At 45.4% G+C, this 16,797-nt stretch overlaps 2 protein-coding genes across 4 annotated transcripts in view; both read right to left on the bottom strand.

Annotated features, from left to right (window-relative positions):
- Positions 1–4,812, bottom strand: part of ACTR3B (actin related protein 3B) — a 1,022,089-nt gene extending 1,017,277 nt beyond the window's left edge. For 2 of the 3 annotated variants that reach the window (XM_032762294.2, XM_032762296.2), the window contains exon 1: positions 4,638–4,812. In XM_032762294.2, the coding sequence (XP_032618185.1) occupies positions 4,638–4,681 (44 nt within the window). In that variant the 5' untranslated portion in view covers positions 4,682–4,812. The remainder of the gene's footprint in view (positions 1–4,637) is intronic. The other variant, XM_058428310.1, reaches the window with a different exon arrangement.
- A 10,029-nt stretch (positions 4,813–14,841) lies between these two features.
- LOC116809726 (ATP synthase F(0) complex subunit B1, mitochondrial-like) lies at positions 14,842–15,611 on the bottom strand. Its single transcript, XM_032753596.2, is given in 2 exon segments — positions 14,842–15,500; positions 15,503–15,611. Coding segments are annotated over 2 exon segments (768 nt in total).
- Between the last annotated feature and the right edge of the window lie 1,186 nt (positions 15,612–16,797).

The following is a 16,797-nucleotide window of genomic DNA, read 5'->3' as shown; positions in this document are numbered from 1 at the left end:
CTCTGCCTCCTGGTTCAAGCGATCCTCCTGCCTCAGCCTCCTGAGTAGCTGGGACTACTAAAATTAGCCTGCCACCATGCCCAGCTAATTTTTTTTGTATTTCTTCTTTTTCAGTAGAGATGGGGTTTCACCATGTTAGCCAGGATGGTCTCGATCTCCTGACCTCGTGATCTGCCTCCTCGGCCTCCCAAAGTGCTGGGACTACAGGTGTGAGCCACCGCGCCTGGCCAGAATGCTCAAAAAATGAAGACATGTCTAAAGAACATGGAAGGCCAGGTGCAGTGCCTCACGCCTGTAATCCCAACACCTTGGGAGGCAGAGGTGGGCAGATCACCTGAGGTCCGGAGTTCAAGACCAGCCTGGCCAACATGGCAAAACCCCATCTCTATTAAAAATACAAAAAAACAGCCATGAGTGGTGGTGTACACCTATAATCCCAGCTACTCAGGAGGCTGGGGCAGGAGAATCACTTGAACCCGGGAGGCAGAGGTTGTAGTGAGCTGAAATCACACCACTGCACTCCAGCCTGGGCGACACAAGACGACTCCGTCTCAAAATATAAATAAATAAAAAATAAAGAACATGGGAGCCAGCCTGAATGAGCTTCACTTGGCAAAATCTGGGACAATTTAAGCAACAGATAATAACCCACTGACAACAATGAGGACGGCATAATGGATTATCGTTCTTTGAACAGAACGACAACTCATACAGACAATAAACAAATGAGGCCTATGGATAAGTTCTCCCTTAAAATAAAATGTTAACTAATAAATGGAGACAGAATAATAGAGTTCAAAAATCACCATTTTGCAACCATCACCATAATAAGTAATTCAGGCAAGAATCACCAATGGGCCAGGCACAGTGGCTCACGCCTGTAATCACAGCACTTTGGGAGGCCAAGGCAGGTGGATCACTTGAGGTCAGGAGTTCAAGACTAGCCTGGGCAACATGATGAAATCCCGTCTCTACTAAAAATACAAAAAGTTAGCCAGGCATGGTGGCTCATGCCTGTAATCCCAGCTACCCACGAGGCTGAAGCAGAAGAATCCCTTGAACCTGGGAGACAGAGGTTGCAGTGAGCAGAGATTGTGCCACTGCACTACAGCCTAGGCAACAGAACAAGATTCTGTGGGAAAAAAAAAAAAAAACAAGAGTCACCAATGGATACTTAAACTAATGGGTGAAAGTTTAAGAATAGAGTACTTACATAAAATATTTCCCCACAAATGACATTTTTTTTTTTTTTTTGAGACGGAGTCTCGCTCTGTCACCAGGCTGGAGTGCAGTGGCCCGATCTCGGCTCACTGCAACCTCCGCCTCTCGGGTTCAAGCGATTCTCCTGCCTCAGCCTCCAAAGTAGCTGGGACTACAGGCACACACCACCACACCCAGCTAATTTTTGTATTTTTAGTAGAGACAGGGTTTCACCATGTTGGCCAGGCTGATCTCGAACTCCTGACCTCAGGTGATCCGCCTGCCTCGGCCTCCCAAAGTGCTGGGATTACAGGCATGAGCTACCGCGCCCAGCCAAATGACTTATTAATTACAAAGAAAAATAGTAACTGAACAGTGAAGAAACCTCGTGGACATCACCCTCTCCAAATGATCCAAGTGAACTTCATCAAGAGTGAGGCGAGTCCCTATCTTATTAAGCCTTTTGATGGGATGCTCTAAGAAAGATCAACAGGACCTCTGTGGTATTCCTGACAAATACGCATATCCTGTATCTATCACAGAGAAACACTGGGTAACAACTGGCTGTCAAAAATGCCAACATCTTGAAAGACAAAAAAAGGTTAAGAAATTATTCCAGATTAAATTAGACTTAAAAGACATGACACCCACCAGATGCAATGTATGATGCTGGATGGGGAGGTCTTTTATGGGTGACATTCCATAAAAGACATGAATCCGTACTGTATATAGGATACTACTGCATGTATGTTAAATTTTCTGATTTTGATGATTGGTATGTGATTCTAGAAGGGAAAATGTGTCCTCAGAAAGCACGCATTGAAGTATTTTGGTATAAAAGGATATGATGTCTGCAACTTACTCTCAAACAGTGCAAGAAAGTAATAATAATACGTATGGACATACAGAGAGTGACAAAGCAAATATTAACAGTTGGTAAAACTGGAAGAAGAGTATACAGTAGTTTTTTGTTCTCTTCCAGCTTTCAGTAGATTTGAAACTATTTCAAAATAAGTTGAAAAATGCAAAAGACTTCATTTAAAAAGTTTGGCTCAGAGAAGTGAGACTGGAGTTGTGAAATATTCTCTGAAAACTATGCAGCCTAGTCATCCCTTTAAATAGATGAAGCTTTATTTTTGGACTCAGCAGATCCCTTTGTCCATATTATCCTGGCCTCCAGCACACCAGTGCTTACTCAGTTAGTCTCGAGTTTACCTGAGGAGGATTCAAGGATACTGGGATGAAATTTATTTGTAAAAAATACTGTTTATCACACTGTCCAATAAATCATTAGTGCCCACTATGTATAGCTCAATGTTTTTACAACTTAGCACTACAAAAAGGCTTTTTTCACCCAAGAAACAGGTATTTCTCTTGATTTCTGATGACAGGAATTACATAACTATGACTCTTACGATGTTGTCAGACAGGAAGACTAGGGTCGAATGTGGGGACCAACTTCAGCAGCCACTGAGCTAAAGCTCAGGGTGACTTCCTAGGTCCGTTCTTTTCCTTTGGCTTGGTTATTTTTATCTGAATTTTACCACTTTTTGTCCTATTTTGAGGCAAAACTAAATCCAAAAACCATTTTAGCTGTCTGGGAAATGTAAGAACTACTGATGTGCTCAAGTTGGTAAATTCGGGCTCTTTCAGGCTCCTTCTGGCCATACACTGGATATGGGGAATTCATGTGGAGATTCCCTGCCACCGTTTCTAAGTCTTGACACCAACTTCTGAAGCATGACTTTGGGCCACAAAACAATGATCTATAGAAGTTGAATCTCCAAGTTAGCCAAGTTACATTAATCACTTACCTCAAAAGGTCAAAACTGAGCACAACATTTTAGGTATTTATAGCAAGAAAGATGAGTAAGGTCCACGACTTACTAATCTTAAAGGTACGACAACTCTGTGAGCATTATTTTATTGTTACTACCAAGAATTCCTTTATATTTTAATAGTTTTGCAAGACTAAAACTACAAAGCAAAAATCTCACATGCAAATGTAGAAATGAAAAATACTTTCACCCACTGGTTTCACTCTTGACACAACCAGACCTGAGGGGACATGAGGTGAACCCACTGGGAGAGGGCATGAGTTAAGGGTGTCAATAATTGAGGGAGGGGAGTTGTAGTATCAACAACGCTGATTTTGGCTTGTGTTTTAGGTAGAAAAGCAAGTTCTAAAATAAAGAGCTACAAAGCTTGGTATGATGTGTATTTCAAAAAGAATTCACACAGGCAAAGAGGAGGATTTTTCCAGTCCACAACCACTTCTGGTCGCTTCAGCAGCAAAAGGAAGGAACTATCAGTAGGAGATGGACTGTAGCAAACTAAAGAAGGCACCCCCACAAGGTTGTCAAGGAAACCAAACCAAGCGCATTTTTCTATAGAAAAGAATCAAGGGTAAGGTGAACATGCCATGTTACATTTTGTGGCAAAAATGATTAAAATCCCTTCTTGAAAAAAATCGGTAAGAGACCAAATTTACTCCCAGGCTATTTTACTAAGCACTACATCCATAACGCAGGCAGGCAAGCTTGTATTCCCAAACTACCAGCTAAATGGATTCAGCAATCACCTTACTACAACCAGCTAACTTGGGCCACCGATATTTCAGGGCATTTCCTAAGATCTCTAATAGCTTAACGGCGTCGAAAGAAGTGGTCACACTCAAAAAGTTAAAAACAAAACCTCTACCACAATTCCACAAACATGCTTTCCCAAATTTAGGGTGTTTTTCAAAATGGAGTCTTTTTAAACACATCATTTTTCAGCGAAAAGGCAAGTCTATGCAACCAAAGCGAGAGCTTGGCCTGAGTGTGCCATTTCATACTGGAAAAGCGCAGGGAGGGCAGTAAAAAGGGTGTCAAGTTGGGAGATCGATGCAATTCTCTCCACAAGTAGGTGGTAAAGAATCCTCAGCCAGGAGGAATGACACGCACACGCGGGGACAGAACGAGGGCCAGTGCTGAGAACGCTGGAAGGCAGGGACACCGTTCGCTAGGAGGTGAGTGACGTTAAAGGATCTGCAGTGATCTGTGCCTCACGCTGGCGAATATTCCTAGGAAGGGAGATCCCGCGCTCCCGGTGCCCCTCAGGGTGTCCACCCCGGCGGCGGCCGGAGCCGGGCTGCGGGTCCAGGGGCCCGGCCACGTGGGCGGGGGAGGCGAGGAGCGCTGGGCTCGCTCAAAGTGGGCACCGCGTCCCTCCCCTCCGTGCTTTTCCTCTTGTGGCCCTTCCCGGCGGGGAAGAGGGGGTTTTACGACGTCAAGGCAAGGTTTGGAGGGAAGCGGCGGCCGGCGCCCCACCTGCCCAGGTGATCTTGGGGCTCAAGCCCGGGGCGACGGACGCAGCTCGACCTCCAGGTGAGGTGGATGCCAGGGGTCGGGAGCGGGGCCGCGGAGGAGCGGGGGTGGGCGCCGAGCGGCTCTTACCCGGTGCCACAGTCCACCACGCAGGGAGGCAGGGAGCCTGCCATGCTCGGGACGCGCGGCCCTCAGCCCCGCCGGCCGCCCGGGAGCGCCCCGCCGCTGTCCGCTCGGCCGCCCGCTCGCCCCGCGCGCCGCGTCTCCCGCCAGCCTCCGCAGCGCAGCTGCCGGGAGCCCGGATGCTCGGCGGCCGATACGTGACGTCACTCCCCGGTCGGCCAATCAGAACGCGCGCATGCCCCGCCTCCCCCCCACCACCCCTCCCCAACCCGCGGCGCGCCATCTTTAGTGCTGGCAGCGAGGCTTCTTGGCCCCACACGTCCAACCTTGCTGCTGGAGAGATTGGGGTTTATTTTTAACTGACTTACATGAACGTGACCCCATTTCCGAGGCCTGGCGCCTTTCTCATCCTGTAAGTCTTCGCTCGAATGTCACCTTGCGAGGGAAGTTGTTCCTGATCACCCTGACTAGGTCCCCTACCGATACTGTATCCTCTGTCTCAACAATCTGTTGGTTTCATTCCTAACCCTTAAAGCAAAGTGTTTATATTTTTATATTTATGTATTTGTTGTCTGCCTCCCCTACTGGACTATCAAATCTTCTAGGATAGGGCTTGAGTCTGTCTTAATCACTATTGATGAGCAGCAGGTGCTTAGCACAGTATTTGGTGTGTATGTGGAAGTGCCCAAATGTTTGTTGAATGACTGAGTAACCTTCCCCATATAGCAAAAAAAAAAAAAAAAAAAAATTAGTTGGAATTGGCCGGGCGTGGTGGCTCACGCCTGTAATCCCAGCACTTTGGGAGGCTGAGGAGGGTGGATCACAAGGTCAGGCGTTCCAGACCAGCCTGGCCAACATGGTGAAACCCCTTCTCTATTAAAAATACAAAAATTAGCCAGGCGTGGTGGCGGGCGCCTGTAATCCCAGCTGCTCGGGAGGCTGAGGCAGGAGAATCGCTTGAACCTGGGAGGCGGAGGTTGCAGTGAGCCCAGATGGCGCCATTGCACTCCAGCCTAGGCAACAGGGCGAGAGTCTGTCTCAAAAAAACAACAAAAAAAATTAGTTGGAATTATTATACTTAACACTGCCTAAATTTTTCTAAGAAGAAAAATCTGCGAAACAAATGCTTGGCCAGCCTTAAGGAATGAATGACCTTAGACTGAGTAAACTACACCAAGATCACTCCTGGAAAATGTTTTCAAGTGTCAAAGATGGGATGATCGCCCAAAAGTTCTTACTGAAATCAAAGAAGGCAAACACCACCTACTATGTTATAAAGATACTGAGAGTCCCACTTGCCACTTGCTTCCTGCTTCTTGCCCAATCGTAAATTCTTGATACTAATTTTTTAGGAGCTTTCTGGAAACGTATTTTTTTGTTTTGTTTTGTTTTGTTTTGCTTTTTGGGACGAGTCTCACTCTGTCGCCCAGGCTGGAGTGCAGTGGCACAATCTCGGCTCACTGCAACCTCCGCCTCCCAGGTTCAAGCAGTTCTCCTGCCTCAGCCTCCCAAGTAGCTGGGATTACAGGCACCCACTACCATGCCTGGTTAATTTTTTGTATTTTTAGTAGAGACAGGGTTTCATCATGCTGGCCAGACTAGTCTTGAACTCCTGACCTCGTAATCTGCCTGCCTCGGCCTCCCAAAGTACTGGGATTACAGGCATGAGCCACCATGCCCAGCCAAGACATGTTGTTTTTACAGGTACTTAAAATATTGTGTTTTTTACCTAGAAGTAATAGATACATTGACCACTCCTAGGTAACCCATCATCATTTCTTTTTTTTAACTCATAAGTATCCATTAAGGCCCAGACCTAGAGAATGTTCAGGAGAACTGAAGAGAGAAGCAAATGGGAGGAAAATAAAAGGGAGTAAGTGTGGAGGAATCCCAGTTCAGAAGCCCAAGGCTGGGGTTAAAGATTGACTGGCTTGCTTTGTGTTTTGCCAAAGCCCTGCCTTGCTCCCTTTTCTTTTCCTTTTCTTTTTGCTTGTTTCTTAGAGACAGGGTCTCCCTATGTTCCCCAGGCTGCAGGGCAGCGACTATTCACAGGCACAATCCCACTACTGATCTGCATGAGAGTTCTGATCTGCCCCATCTCTGACCTGGGCCAGTTCACCCTTCCTTAGGCAACCTGGTGGTTCCCCGCTCCTGGGAGGGCACCATATTGATGCCAAACTTAGTGCAGATCCGTCATTCTGGGTGGCACAGAACTCCTGGGCTCAAGGGACCCTTCCACCTCAGCTTCCTGAGTATCTGGGACTACAGGCAAGTGCCACTGCTCCCAGCCCAGCTCCCATTTTTTCATGGCCCTAGCCTAAACATAGATTAATTCTAAATTACAGACTGTTGACACTGCCATGTCTTTTATTTTATTCACTTAACAGGTATATATCAAGCGCCTACTGTGAGTCAGGCTTTGTGTTAGACTGAGCATGCAACAGTAAACAGGATGTTCAGAGTATCTGCCCACGAGAGTTCAGTGGGAGATAGCAACAGTAAACGGGCAATTACAATACAGCGTAGTCAATGCTAAAACAGGGCAAGTCCAGGGTTCCCAGAAAGCCATAGAGGGTCTGACTTGGGAATCAGTAGAGACTTCTCAAAGCAATGATATTGAAGCTGAAACCCAGAAAGTGGGCAGAGTAGCTAGGTGGAGGAGACTGTAGGATGGAAGAGTGTTTCTGGGATGGAAAACATGTACAAAGCCCAGGAAGAAAGACCTCAAGGCTTGTATAGGACCCAGCTACTACACCAGGGAAGAAGCCTTTACAGGAATTTGGGACTGACTAAGAGTGTGCGTTTTCAGGGAGCATCTTCTGTGCATAGGACTTATTGGGATTGATGGCCACGGTCAGCAGCTGGTAGAAAACAAAAGATTTCCTGACCTCAGTGATTTCCTCTAGATACCACTAACCCTTCATATATCAAAGATGTTTTGTAGGCAGATAACAGAAAACCTAACTAAAAGTGGCACAAGGAAAGAGCAAATTTGTTATCTCACACAATAGCAAATCCAGTGACTCCAGGATAATTTGACCACTCGATGGCATCATCATGGGCCTGTATGTTCAGCTCTGCCAGGGCCCTGCGTGTTGTCGTTTGTCCTCAGCTTATCCCATGCAGTGTTGAGATGGCTGCAGCCACTCTATGCACCAAAATCATGATGGACAAAAACAGTGGAAGAAATGCCCCATCCTGATGCCCTTTCTCAAAGGGAGTGGGAGGAAATATTTCCAGAAGTTCCCAGCTGCTTCTCTTCTTGTGTCATTAATCATCTCTTTTTCTATTCTTTTTCTGGGGTGGCCATGACAAAGTAGAACAAACTGGGTGGCTTCAACAAGAGAGATTTATGCTCTCACAGTTCTGGAGACCAGAAGGCCAAATGCAGGTGTCAGCAAAGCCATGTTCTCTCGAAGACTCTAGGGGAGGATCTGTTCCATATCTTTCTCCCAGCTTCTGATGGCTGCTGGCAACCCCTTGGCATTCCTTGGCTTGTAGGTGCATCACTCCAATCTCTGCCTCCATCATCACGTAGCATTCTCCCTGCGTCTGCATCTTCACATGGCATTCTCCTTATAAGGACACCGGTTATATTGGATTAGTGCCCACCCTAATGACCTCATCTCAACTTCATTACATTTGCAAATATCCCATTTCCAAATATCACATTCACCAGTGCCAAAGGTTAGAATTTCAGCATGTTTCTGTAGGAGACACAATTCAACCCATAATTCCAACCTATGCCAAAAGCAATCACTGGATGATTTATTCATATTCATAAATATACAGCATTGCCAGCATCGAATGGTGTTTATTACAAGTTCATTTGAGAGTGGTGCTGGGATGAGGCAAGACTCAGAATAGTAGTTATGCATTCTTATTCTTGTAGTTGCTTATTCAATTCTTCTTATTGAAGAAGACCCCCTTGGGCTGGAGAGGGGCCTCATCTCCTCTGAAATATATGGCTGCTAATACCTGACTGAAATTGGGTTTAATCAACAAGAAGAGGAATGGCCATTGTGTGAAGACAGAGCACCGTCTTGTGAGAACACAAGAAGGCGGCTGTCTGCGAGCCAAGAGGAGAGGCCTCACCAGAACCCGACTCTGCTGGCACCCTGATCTCAAACTTCTAGCCTCCAGAACTGTGAAAAAATCAGTTTCTGTTGTTTAAGCCACCCCGTCAATGGTATTTTGTCATGTCAGCCTGAACAGTCTAAGACAATTCTCTGTATATTCTTCTGTGTTATGCTTCTTAGATTGTTAACTCCTATACATCAGAAACTGATTGCATCCATTTTGACAGTGCCTAGGGCAAAATACCACAGAGGTATAAACCTCATATTCTATAAGAAGCACTTCGTGGGGCATGGTGGCTCACACCTGTAATCTCAGCACTTTGGGAGGCCAAGGAGGGTTGACCACCTGAGGTCGGGAGATCAAGACCATCCTGGCTAACACGGTGAAACCCCATGTCTAAAACTACAAAATTAGCTGAGCGTGGTGGCACATGCCACCAGCTACTTAAGAGGCCAAGGCGGGAGAATCACTTGAACCTGGCAGGCAGATGTTGCAGTGAGCTGAGATCGCGCCATTGCACTCCAGCCTGGGCAACAAGAGCGAAACTCCGTCTCAAAAAAATAAAGCACTTCAAGTACTGTCTTTATTAATTATATTGCTAAGGAGGTTTGCCCTCTTCAATATACTTTACAAAATTCCTGCTACTAAATGCATGTTAACCTAGGAATCTTTTCTCTGAGTAGCTCAGCCTGCTTTCTGATTTGTGCCTTAAATTCAACTTGTCATGAGAGAAGTGTTTTAGTTGGCTTTTGTCAGCAGGAAGAAGCATCTCTTTATTGTGCTTCTACCCAACAATGGCCTCCTACTCCACCTGCTGCCAACAGTCAGAAACATGGAAACCAGAACACCTCCCATATACAATTCCGCATCTCCTCTAGCAGACGATGTGACCGTTTCATAACTACTATCCCAAGTACTGCCTCATAGCAGCACCACTCTCAAATGAACTTGTAATAAACACCATTCGATTCTGGCAATGCCGTATATTTATGCATATGAAGACAGCTTAAGAAGAAAATAATCAGTGCTTAGAGATTATGTATCTAATGGGATTTAGTGCACGAGTCCCCGGACAATGTGATCTTAATGTCTTGCATTTAACTAGTTGTGCTGGGCCAAGAAGGAAAAAGAACACAAAAACTAACGGCTGTCTTCAAAAACTGCCCACCCAGCAGCTCTGCGAATCTTAAATCTCAGAGCTGTAGGCAAGAGCAAGCTGTGTGTTCCCTGTTGCCATGAGGATGCAAACGAGAAAGGAGTACCAAAAAAATTAGAACCCCGTTCCTTTGAAAGTAGCTGGCATGCTCCTTTAAGAGGAAGGGTCTGTCACTGGACTCAGTGGGCCTGGCTGATGTCTTGGCAACTGCAGGAGAAAATGGTCCAAGCAAGAGTTGATTGGCCCGAGTGTGTTGAGTGTGTTCAGAGAGTTAATAACAGACCCCAAACCACAAGTCTTAAGAAAATTACCCAGAGAACTGAACATATTCAGACCAACTCTGCTATGTTTTTGTCTCTGCTGAGGGCAATTACTCAGACTGTGACTCTCCGTGACCCCTTCTCTTCTTGCTTCCCTCCTATACCACTCAGCTGCCAAGCCCTGGTCATTCAACCCCACCGCTTCCCTTGTGTCTCTGTCCCCTACTTTTCATTCCAACTGTCGCTCTTGCTCAGCTGCTCAATAGCCTCCCACTAGCCACCCTGTCTCCAGGCTTTTGTCTCTACAAGACATCTTTCAGGAAAATTCTACTGCTATGAGGGGCACCATGACAGAATTCCAAAATGTATGTATTATGTCAATCTTCTTTCCCTACAACCACCAGTGATGTGTTATTCTTTCGGAATTTGGTCCAAACCTTTATTATGGCATTCAAGGTTCTCTAAGATCAGACTCTAAATTATCTTTGCAATCTCATCTCACATTATGCCCCTTGGCACATCAGGACACACCAGACCACACACTGCTCTTCAAACCCTCTGTGTTGTCAGGTGTTTGTGCAGGTCCCTGAATCTAGAACATTCCTCACCTACCTCATTCTCATCATCCTTCAAAACTCTGTTCAAAGCTTCACTCATCCTTCCGATTTCAATTCACATCCGCTTCATTTATTCATTCAACAAAATAAGCTGAGTGCTTCCATGTGCCTCTCATCAGAATCAAACTGATTCTATGCCCACTACTCAGAATCCAGAGATGAAATCTGAGGAGCTGCATTTTAATAAGTTCATCCACGCTACCAGACAATATTTAGGGTTTGAGAGATAAACTTAAAATTCTAAGCCCCACAACTGACTGAACAGATTCCCTCTTGGCCAAGGGGACCCCAGAGAAACCTTGAAGGCTGAGTTCCTAGCCATAATGGGGTGTGATATGGTTTGGCTCTGTGTCCCCACCCAAATCTCATTTTGAACTGTGCTCCCATAATTCTCAGGTGTTGTGGGTGGGACCCGGTGGGAGATAATTGAATCATGGGGCCAGTTTCCCCCACACTGTTCTCCTGGTAGTGAATAAGTCTCACGAGATCTGATGGTTTATAAGGAGAAACCCCTTTCTCTTAGCTCTCATTCTCTCTTGCCGCTGCCATGTAAGAAGTGCTTTTCACCTTCTGCCATGATTGTGAGGCCTCCCCAGCCATGTGGAACTGTGAGTCCATTAAACCTATTTATCAGCTGCGCACGGTGTCTCACGCCTGTAATCCCAGCACTTTGGGAGGCCAAAGCAGGTAGATCACCTGAGGTCAGGAGTTCGAGACCAGCCTGGCCAAGAGGGCGAAACCCCGTCTCTACTAAAAATACAAAAATTAGCCAGGCGTGGTGGTGGGTACCTGTAATCCCAGCCACTTGGGAGGCTGAGGTGGGAGGATCGCTTGAACCTGGGAGGCAGAGGTTGCAATGAGCTGAGATCGCGCTACTTCACTCCAGCCTGGGTGAAAGAGCGAAACTCCATCTCAAAATAAATAAATAAATACATACATACGTACATACATACCTATTTATCTTCACAGTCTCAGGTGTGTATTTATCCACAGCATAAAAACTGACTAATACAGGGTGAGGGGCTGGACTTGGCTGGTTACACCCCCTCCCTTTCTAACTGCCTTTTGACTTTCTTCCCTAAAGGTAAACAGAAACCAGGCCTTTCAAAGATGCCACCACTGAGTTCAACCAAAGGCTAGACTGCCACCTTTCCCTTTTTACAGTTTGTACACAACTGAACAGCATTCCTTCCTGATAAGACACCACCAACCACAGAGCGGTTTTGGCCAGTCTACAGAAGGTGCACAGTGAGGGTTTTCCAGTCCTCTGCTTCACCTTTTGACATCAGAGTCCTGAAAACTCCACCCTGAGATCATGCTTTTAATGCCACCATTTTTTGAACATGGGACCCAGGGAGAAGCATGAAGCTCAATTGCACATGCACATGTTTCCTGTCTCATAAATATTCATGATCCACCTATAGCTTATTGAATATGTATATTCTGCCACTCCATTCAGCGTAAATCTCTGTCGCTTCTTCCAACTTTCAAAGCACCTATTTCCGGCTTCTGGCCAGAGGCTACGCTTTCCAGCCTGTCAGAATAGGCCCCCTCCAGGCTGCAGCCATTTTTGAGAAATAAAGCTCTCCTTTCCAAACGTATGAACCTCATCAATCTTCAGTTGACAATTTGTAACAATTTCCTATTCAATTCTTATGGAGAACTGAGTTACAATAATATCTTCATTTCCAAAGCATTTTCAGCACACCATCACATTTAATCTTCCTAACATTCCCATGAGGTAGATATTATAAATACCTCTCTTAATCAAATAAGAAAACTGAGGCTCATACTTTGAAAATTAGCCTAGATTAAAATTTAATTTTGTTCTGAGCACCTTCTTTAGGCTCTCTTGAGAAAACAGGAACCGCGAAAGCACTGCAAAACCAGCATCTGGTAAGCAGAGGTAGAAACAGATGTTAGAGCCAGAAGGAATCTCAGTCATCAGTCCTTCAGACTAACCCAGTCCTTTTATCATTTTAAATACACTTTTCTACTTTTGAGCTCTTTACCTTGAATGCTGTCTATTTTCAGTAACAAATGCCCATGAACTCCCATCAGGCAATCACCGTATGTCCTAGAGACTGAGTGGTATCCAATAAAAATTAAATTATTTTGCCAATAGGGAGTGAAACTGCTGAGTAGCATAAATTGGACTCCAGGCAATCTGGACACAGCGTACTGCCAAACACTAGGTCCAAATGTTTCTTGCCATTGTGCAATATCACAAGCAACAGGTTTTGAAGGAGTTGGCTTTCCAAGGGTCTGTCCTCATACTGATATTCATTCTAGAACATTATCAGAAGCAGGACAGCAGGAATTCTCATGTAATTATAGTAGAATGAATGAAGCAAGACTATGTCATTACAAAAATACCTTCACCAGATATTAACTTGGTCCTTTCAAGCAGAAGTTGTGCTGGGAAACTAGGAGGTCACAGTGAATGGGGTGGAGCAACAGAGCAGGCACAGGATGCAGGGAGGTAAATGGGAACCCACACTTGCTGCCTTAGACTGTTCATTCAGCAGAACCTCTAGTTGCAACAATGTGTATCTGAAAACTGGGTACAAAGTTACAGTATGTTTCTGAGAAAAGACCTTTTATCAGAGGAATACCAGTCCTTTTAAACTACCAGGCCCAGAGAGGCACTGAAATGAAACAGCGATGGCGCCCTACTCTCCCCTTTTCCAGCTATGTATTCATGTCTTGAAACAGCTTACTATTGCCACAAGTAGCAAAAATTAACCCAATAATGCCACACTGGACACTGTAACCCACAATCTACAGCTTAATAATGTAGAGTCCATCAATAATTATTTGATGTTAATGTAAATTGTTGGTAACAACTCGGGAATTGCCTTTTTTTTTCTTTTTTGACACGGAGTCTCACTCTGTCGCCCAGGCTGGAGTGCAGTGGCATGATCTTGGCTCACTGCAACCTCCGCCTCCCGAGTTCAAGCGATTCTCTTGCCTCAGTCTCCTGAGTAGCTGGCACTACAGGTGCCCAACACCACGCCTGGCTAATTTTTGTATTTTTATTTATTTATTTATTTATTTTTTTAGTAGAGATGGGGGTTTCACCATGTTGGTCAGCCTGGTCTCAAACTCCTGACCTTGTGATCTGCCCACCTCGGCCTCCCAAAGTGCTGGGATTACAGGTGTGAGCCAACGCACCCGGCCAGGAATTGCTTCTTTTTTCCCTTTAAAAATCCACTTGTGGCCAGGCGCGTTGGCTCACACCTGTAATCCCAGCACTTTGGGAGGCTGAGCTGGGCAGATTGCTGAGGTTAGGAGTTCAAGGCCAGCCAGATCAACACGGAGAAACCCCGTGCTACTAAAAATACAAAATTAGCTGGGTGTGGTGGCACATGCCTGTAATCCCAGCTATTTGGGAGGCTGAGGCAGGAAAATCACTTGAACCCAGAAGGCGGAGGTTCCGGTGAGCCAAGATCATGCCATTGCACTCCAGCCTGGGCAACAAGAGCAAAACTCCATCTCAAAAAAAAAAAAAAAAAAAAAAATCACTTGTAACTGCTGCTAACCTGAGTGCAGATTCAGGCAACTGGAATCTATGCTCTCAGGTCGCAGTCCTCAAACTTGGCCCAAATAAACTCTCTATTTAGATTAATTTTGCCTCAGCTTCTTCCTTTTAGGTAAACATTTCCATGTCTTTACCCTTCTATTTTGTGTACTCGCCTTACACGAAAAAGTGCAAAGTGAATTCTCTGCAAGAGTAACTTGCAGAACAACATATGGCTGCTGAGTTACTGATATCTAGAGCTGATCTAAGGTAAAAATGATACTGTATTTTTTTCATTCAATTGTCACTTCATTAAAGATGGTAGAATTAATTACAAATTTAAACTATAACCTGGTAATCTTTAGTCAGGCAGCAGGTTTTAATTAAGGCAAACTGCTTATTCAGAAGTGATCATGGAACTCAAATGCAGAGTAAGAAGGATGAGAAACATCTGACTGGCCAGTAGATTTTGCGCTTTCACTCTATGAAATAAACTTTTCATTTTTAGGTGTGGTAAATTATAACTTCAGTAGACACAGTCAACTGTTTCCAGCTGTCTCAATTGGGATAGATACATTTACATAACTGGCTGTGCTTGAGCCTTCTTTGCCAGAAGCTTTAGGTCCGCAATGCACTTGGCAATTTTCTCCTTTTCCTGCTGTGCAGAGATGCTCTGCACCACGTGCTTCTCCACCCAATTGATCATGTGCTGTTGTTCCTTTTGATGCATCATGTTCTGCACAGATATATGATAGTCCAGGCGATTCTTTACTTCCTTACATACTTTGTACAGTAGTTCCTGGTAAGTAACATCCAAAGCCATAGCAATGTTCTTCCTCTGCACATCAAAAAGGTAATGGCGCTTCTGAACTAGTGCCTGCTGTGACTTCTCCAAATCAATTGCATCCCGAATTTGTCTGATGGGAGCCTGCTTCGCCTCTTCTAGTTGGGCAAGTTTTTGCTCATTGAGTTTATCAGCAAATTCTGCAACAGAGGCACCGTATTTTTTAATTACATAGACAAGTAACCCTACTACTGATATGGTCGAGAAGGTCTCTGCAATAATCACAAATATTTCTTTGTTTAAAGCATACAAGATAAGCCCAGTTCTGAGCACACAGGGTCCTGGTACACCGACTTTAAGATAAAGAAACTTGAAGAATTCCTCAAGGATCAGTCCAAGACGAACTTTTCCTCCATTTTCAGGAAAAGGTGGTAGAGGGGCAAGATGTGGCTGCCTGGATGAAAGGTCTTTGTTGCCCACAATACCCCTGGACCTAGGAAGGCTGCCTTCTTCAGAGAGGGGGCCACTGTGGCAGTGGCAGAAAGTTCCACCCGTGACAGCATGGTCAGTGAAGGTCCAGGCAGCAGTCTTAGCATCCCTGTGACCCCGACCGGAGACTGTCAGGGGCAGGAGCAAGATGGCCGCTCACCAATACTGTATTCTTAATCCAAACTTTTTTTTTTTTGAGAGAGAGCCTTGCTCTGCCGCCCAGGCTGGAGTGCGGTGGCGCAATCTCGGCTCACTGCAATCTCCGCCTCCTGAGTTCAAGTAATTCTCCTGCCTCAGCCTCCCGAGTAGCTGGCACTACAGGTGCCCATCACCATGCCCGGCTAATTTTTGTATTTTTAGTAGAGATGGGGTTTCACCATGTTGGCCACACTGGTCTCAAACTCCTGACCTCAAGTGATCTGCCTGCCTCGGCCTCCCAAAGTGCTGGGATTACAGGCATGCGCCACTGCACCTGGCCCAAACTTTTTTTTTTTTTTTGAGACGGAGTCTCACTCTGTCACCCAGGCTGGAGTGCAGTGGCACAATCTCCACTCACTGCAGCCTCCACTTCCCAGATTCAAGTGATTCTCCTGCCTCAGTCTCCCGAGTAGCTGGGACTACAGGCGTGTACCACTGCACCCAGCTAATTTTTGTATTTTTTTTTTTTTTAGAGATGGGGTTTTACCACATTGGCCAGGCTGGTCTCGAACTCTTGACCTCATGATCCACCCGCCTTGGCCTCCCAAAGTGCTGGGAGTATAGGCGTGAGCCACTGTGTCCGGTCCGCAACATTTTTAATTGTATTAACTTATACCAAGAAAAATGCATAAAATTAATCGTACTTGTTTTCTGCAGAATAAAAAGAGCCCACATTTTGAAATCTCTAAGACCTGCATTCAAAGCCCATTTTAGAAATGAGGCCAGGTGCGGAGGCTCACACCTGTAATCCCAGAACTTTGGGAGGCCTAGGAGGGTGGATCATCTGAGGTCAGGAGTTCAAGACCAGCCTGACCAATGTGGTAAAACCCCGTCTCTACTAAAAATACAAAAATTAGCTGCATGGTGGCACACACCTGTAATCCCAGCTACTTGCAAGGCTGAGGCAGGAGAATCGCTTGAACCTGGGAGGCAGAGGTTTCAGTGAGCCAAGATTGTGCCATTCCACTCCAGCCTGGGCAACAAGAGTGAAACTCCATCTCAAAAAAAAAAAAAAAGGAAATTTATGTTTTTGTATGAGTAATTTAATATCTCTGAGCTTTA

The sequence above is a fragment of the Hylobates moloch genome, unplaced genomic scaffold, assembly GCF_009828535.3.
Source record: "Hylobates moloch isolate HMO894 unplaced genomic scaffold, HMol_V3 SCAFFOLD_1, whole genome shotgun sequence".
NCBI lineage: Eukaryota > Metazoa > Chordata > Mammalia > Primates > Hylobatidae > Hylobates > Hylobates moloch.
This window is presented reverse-complemented; position numbering and strand designations above follow the sequence as displayed.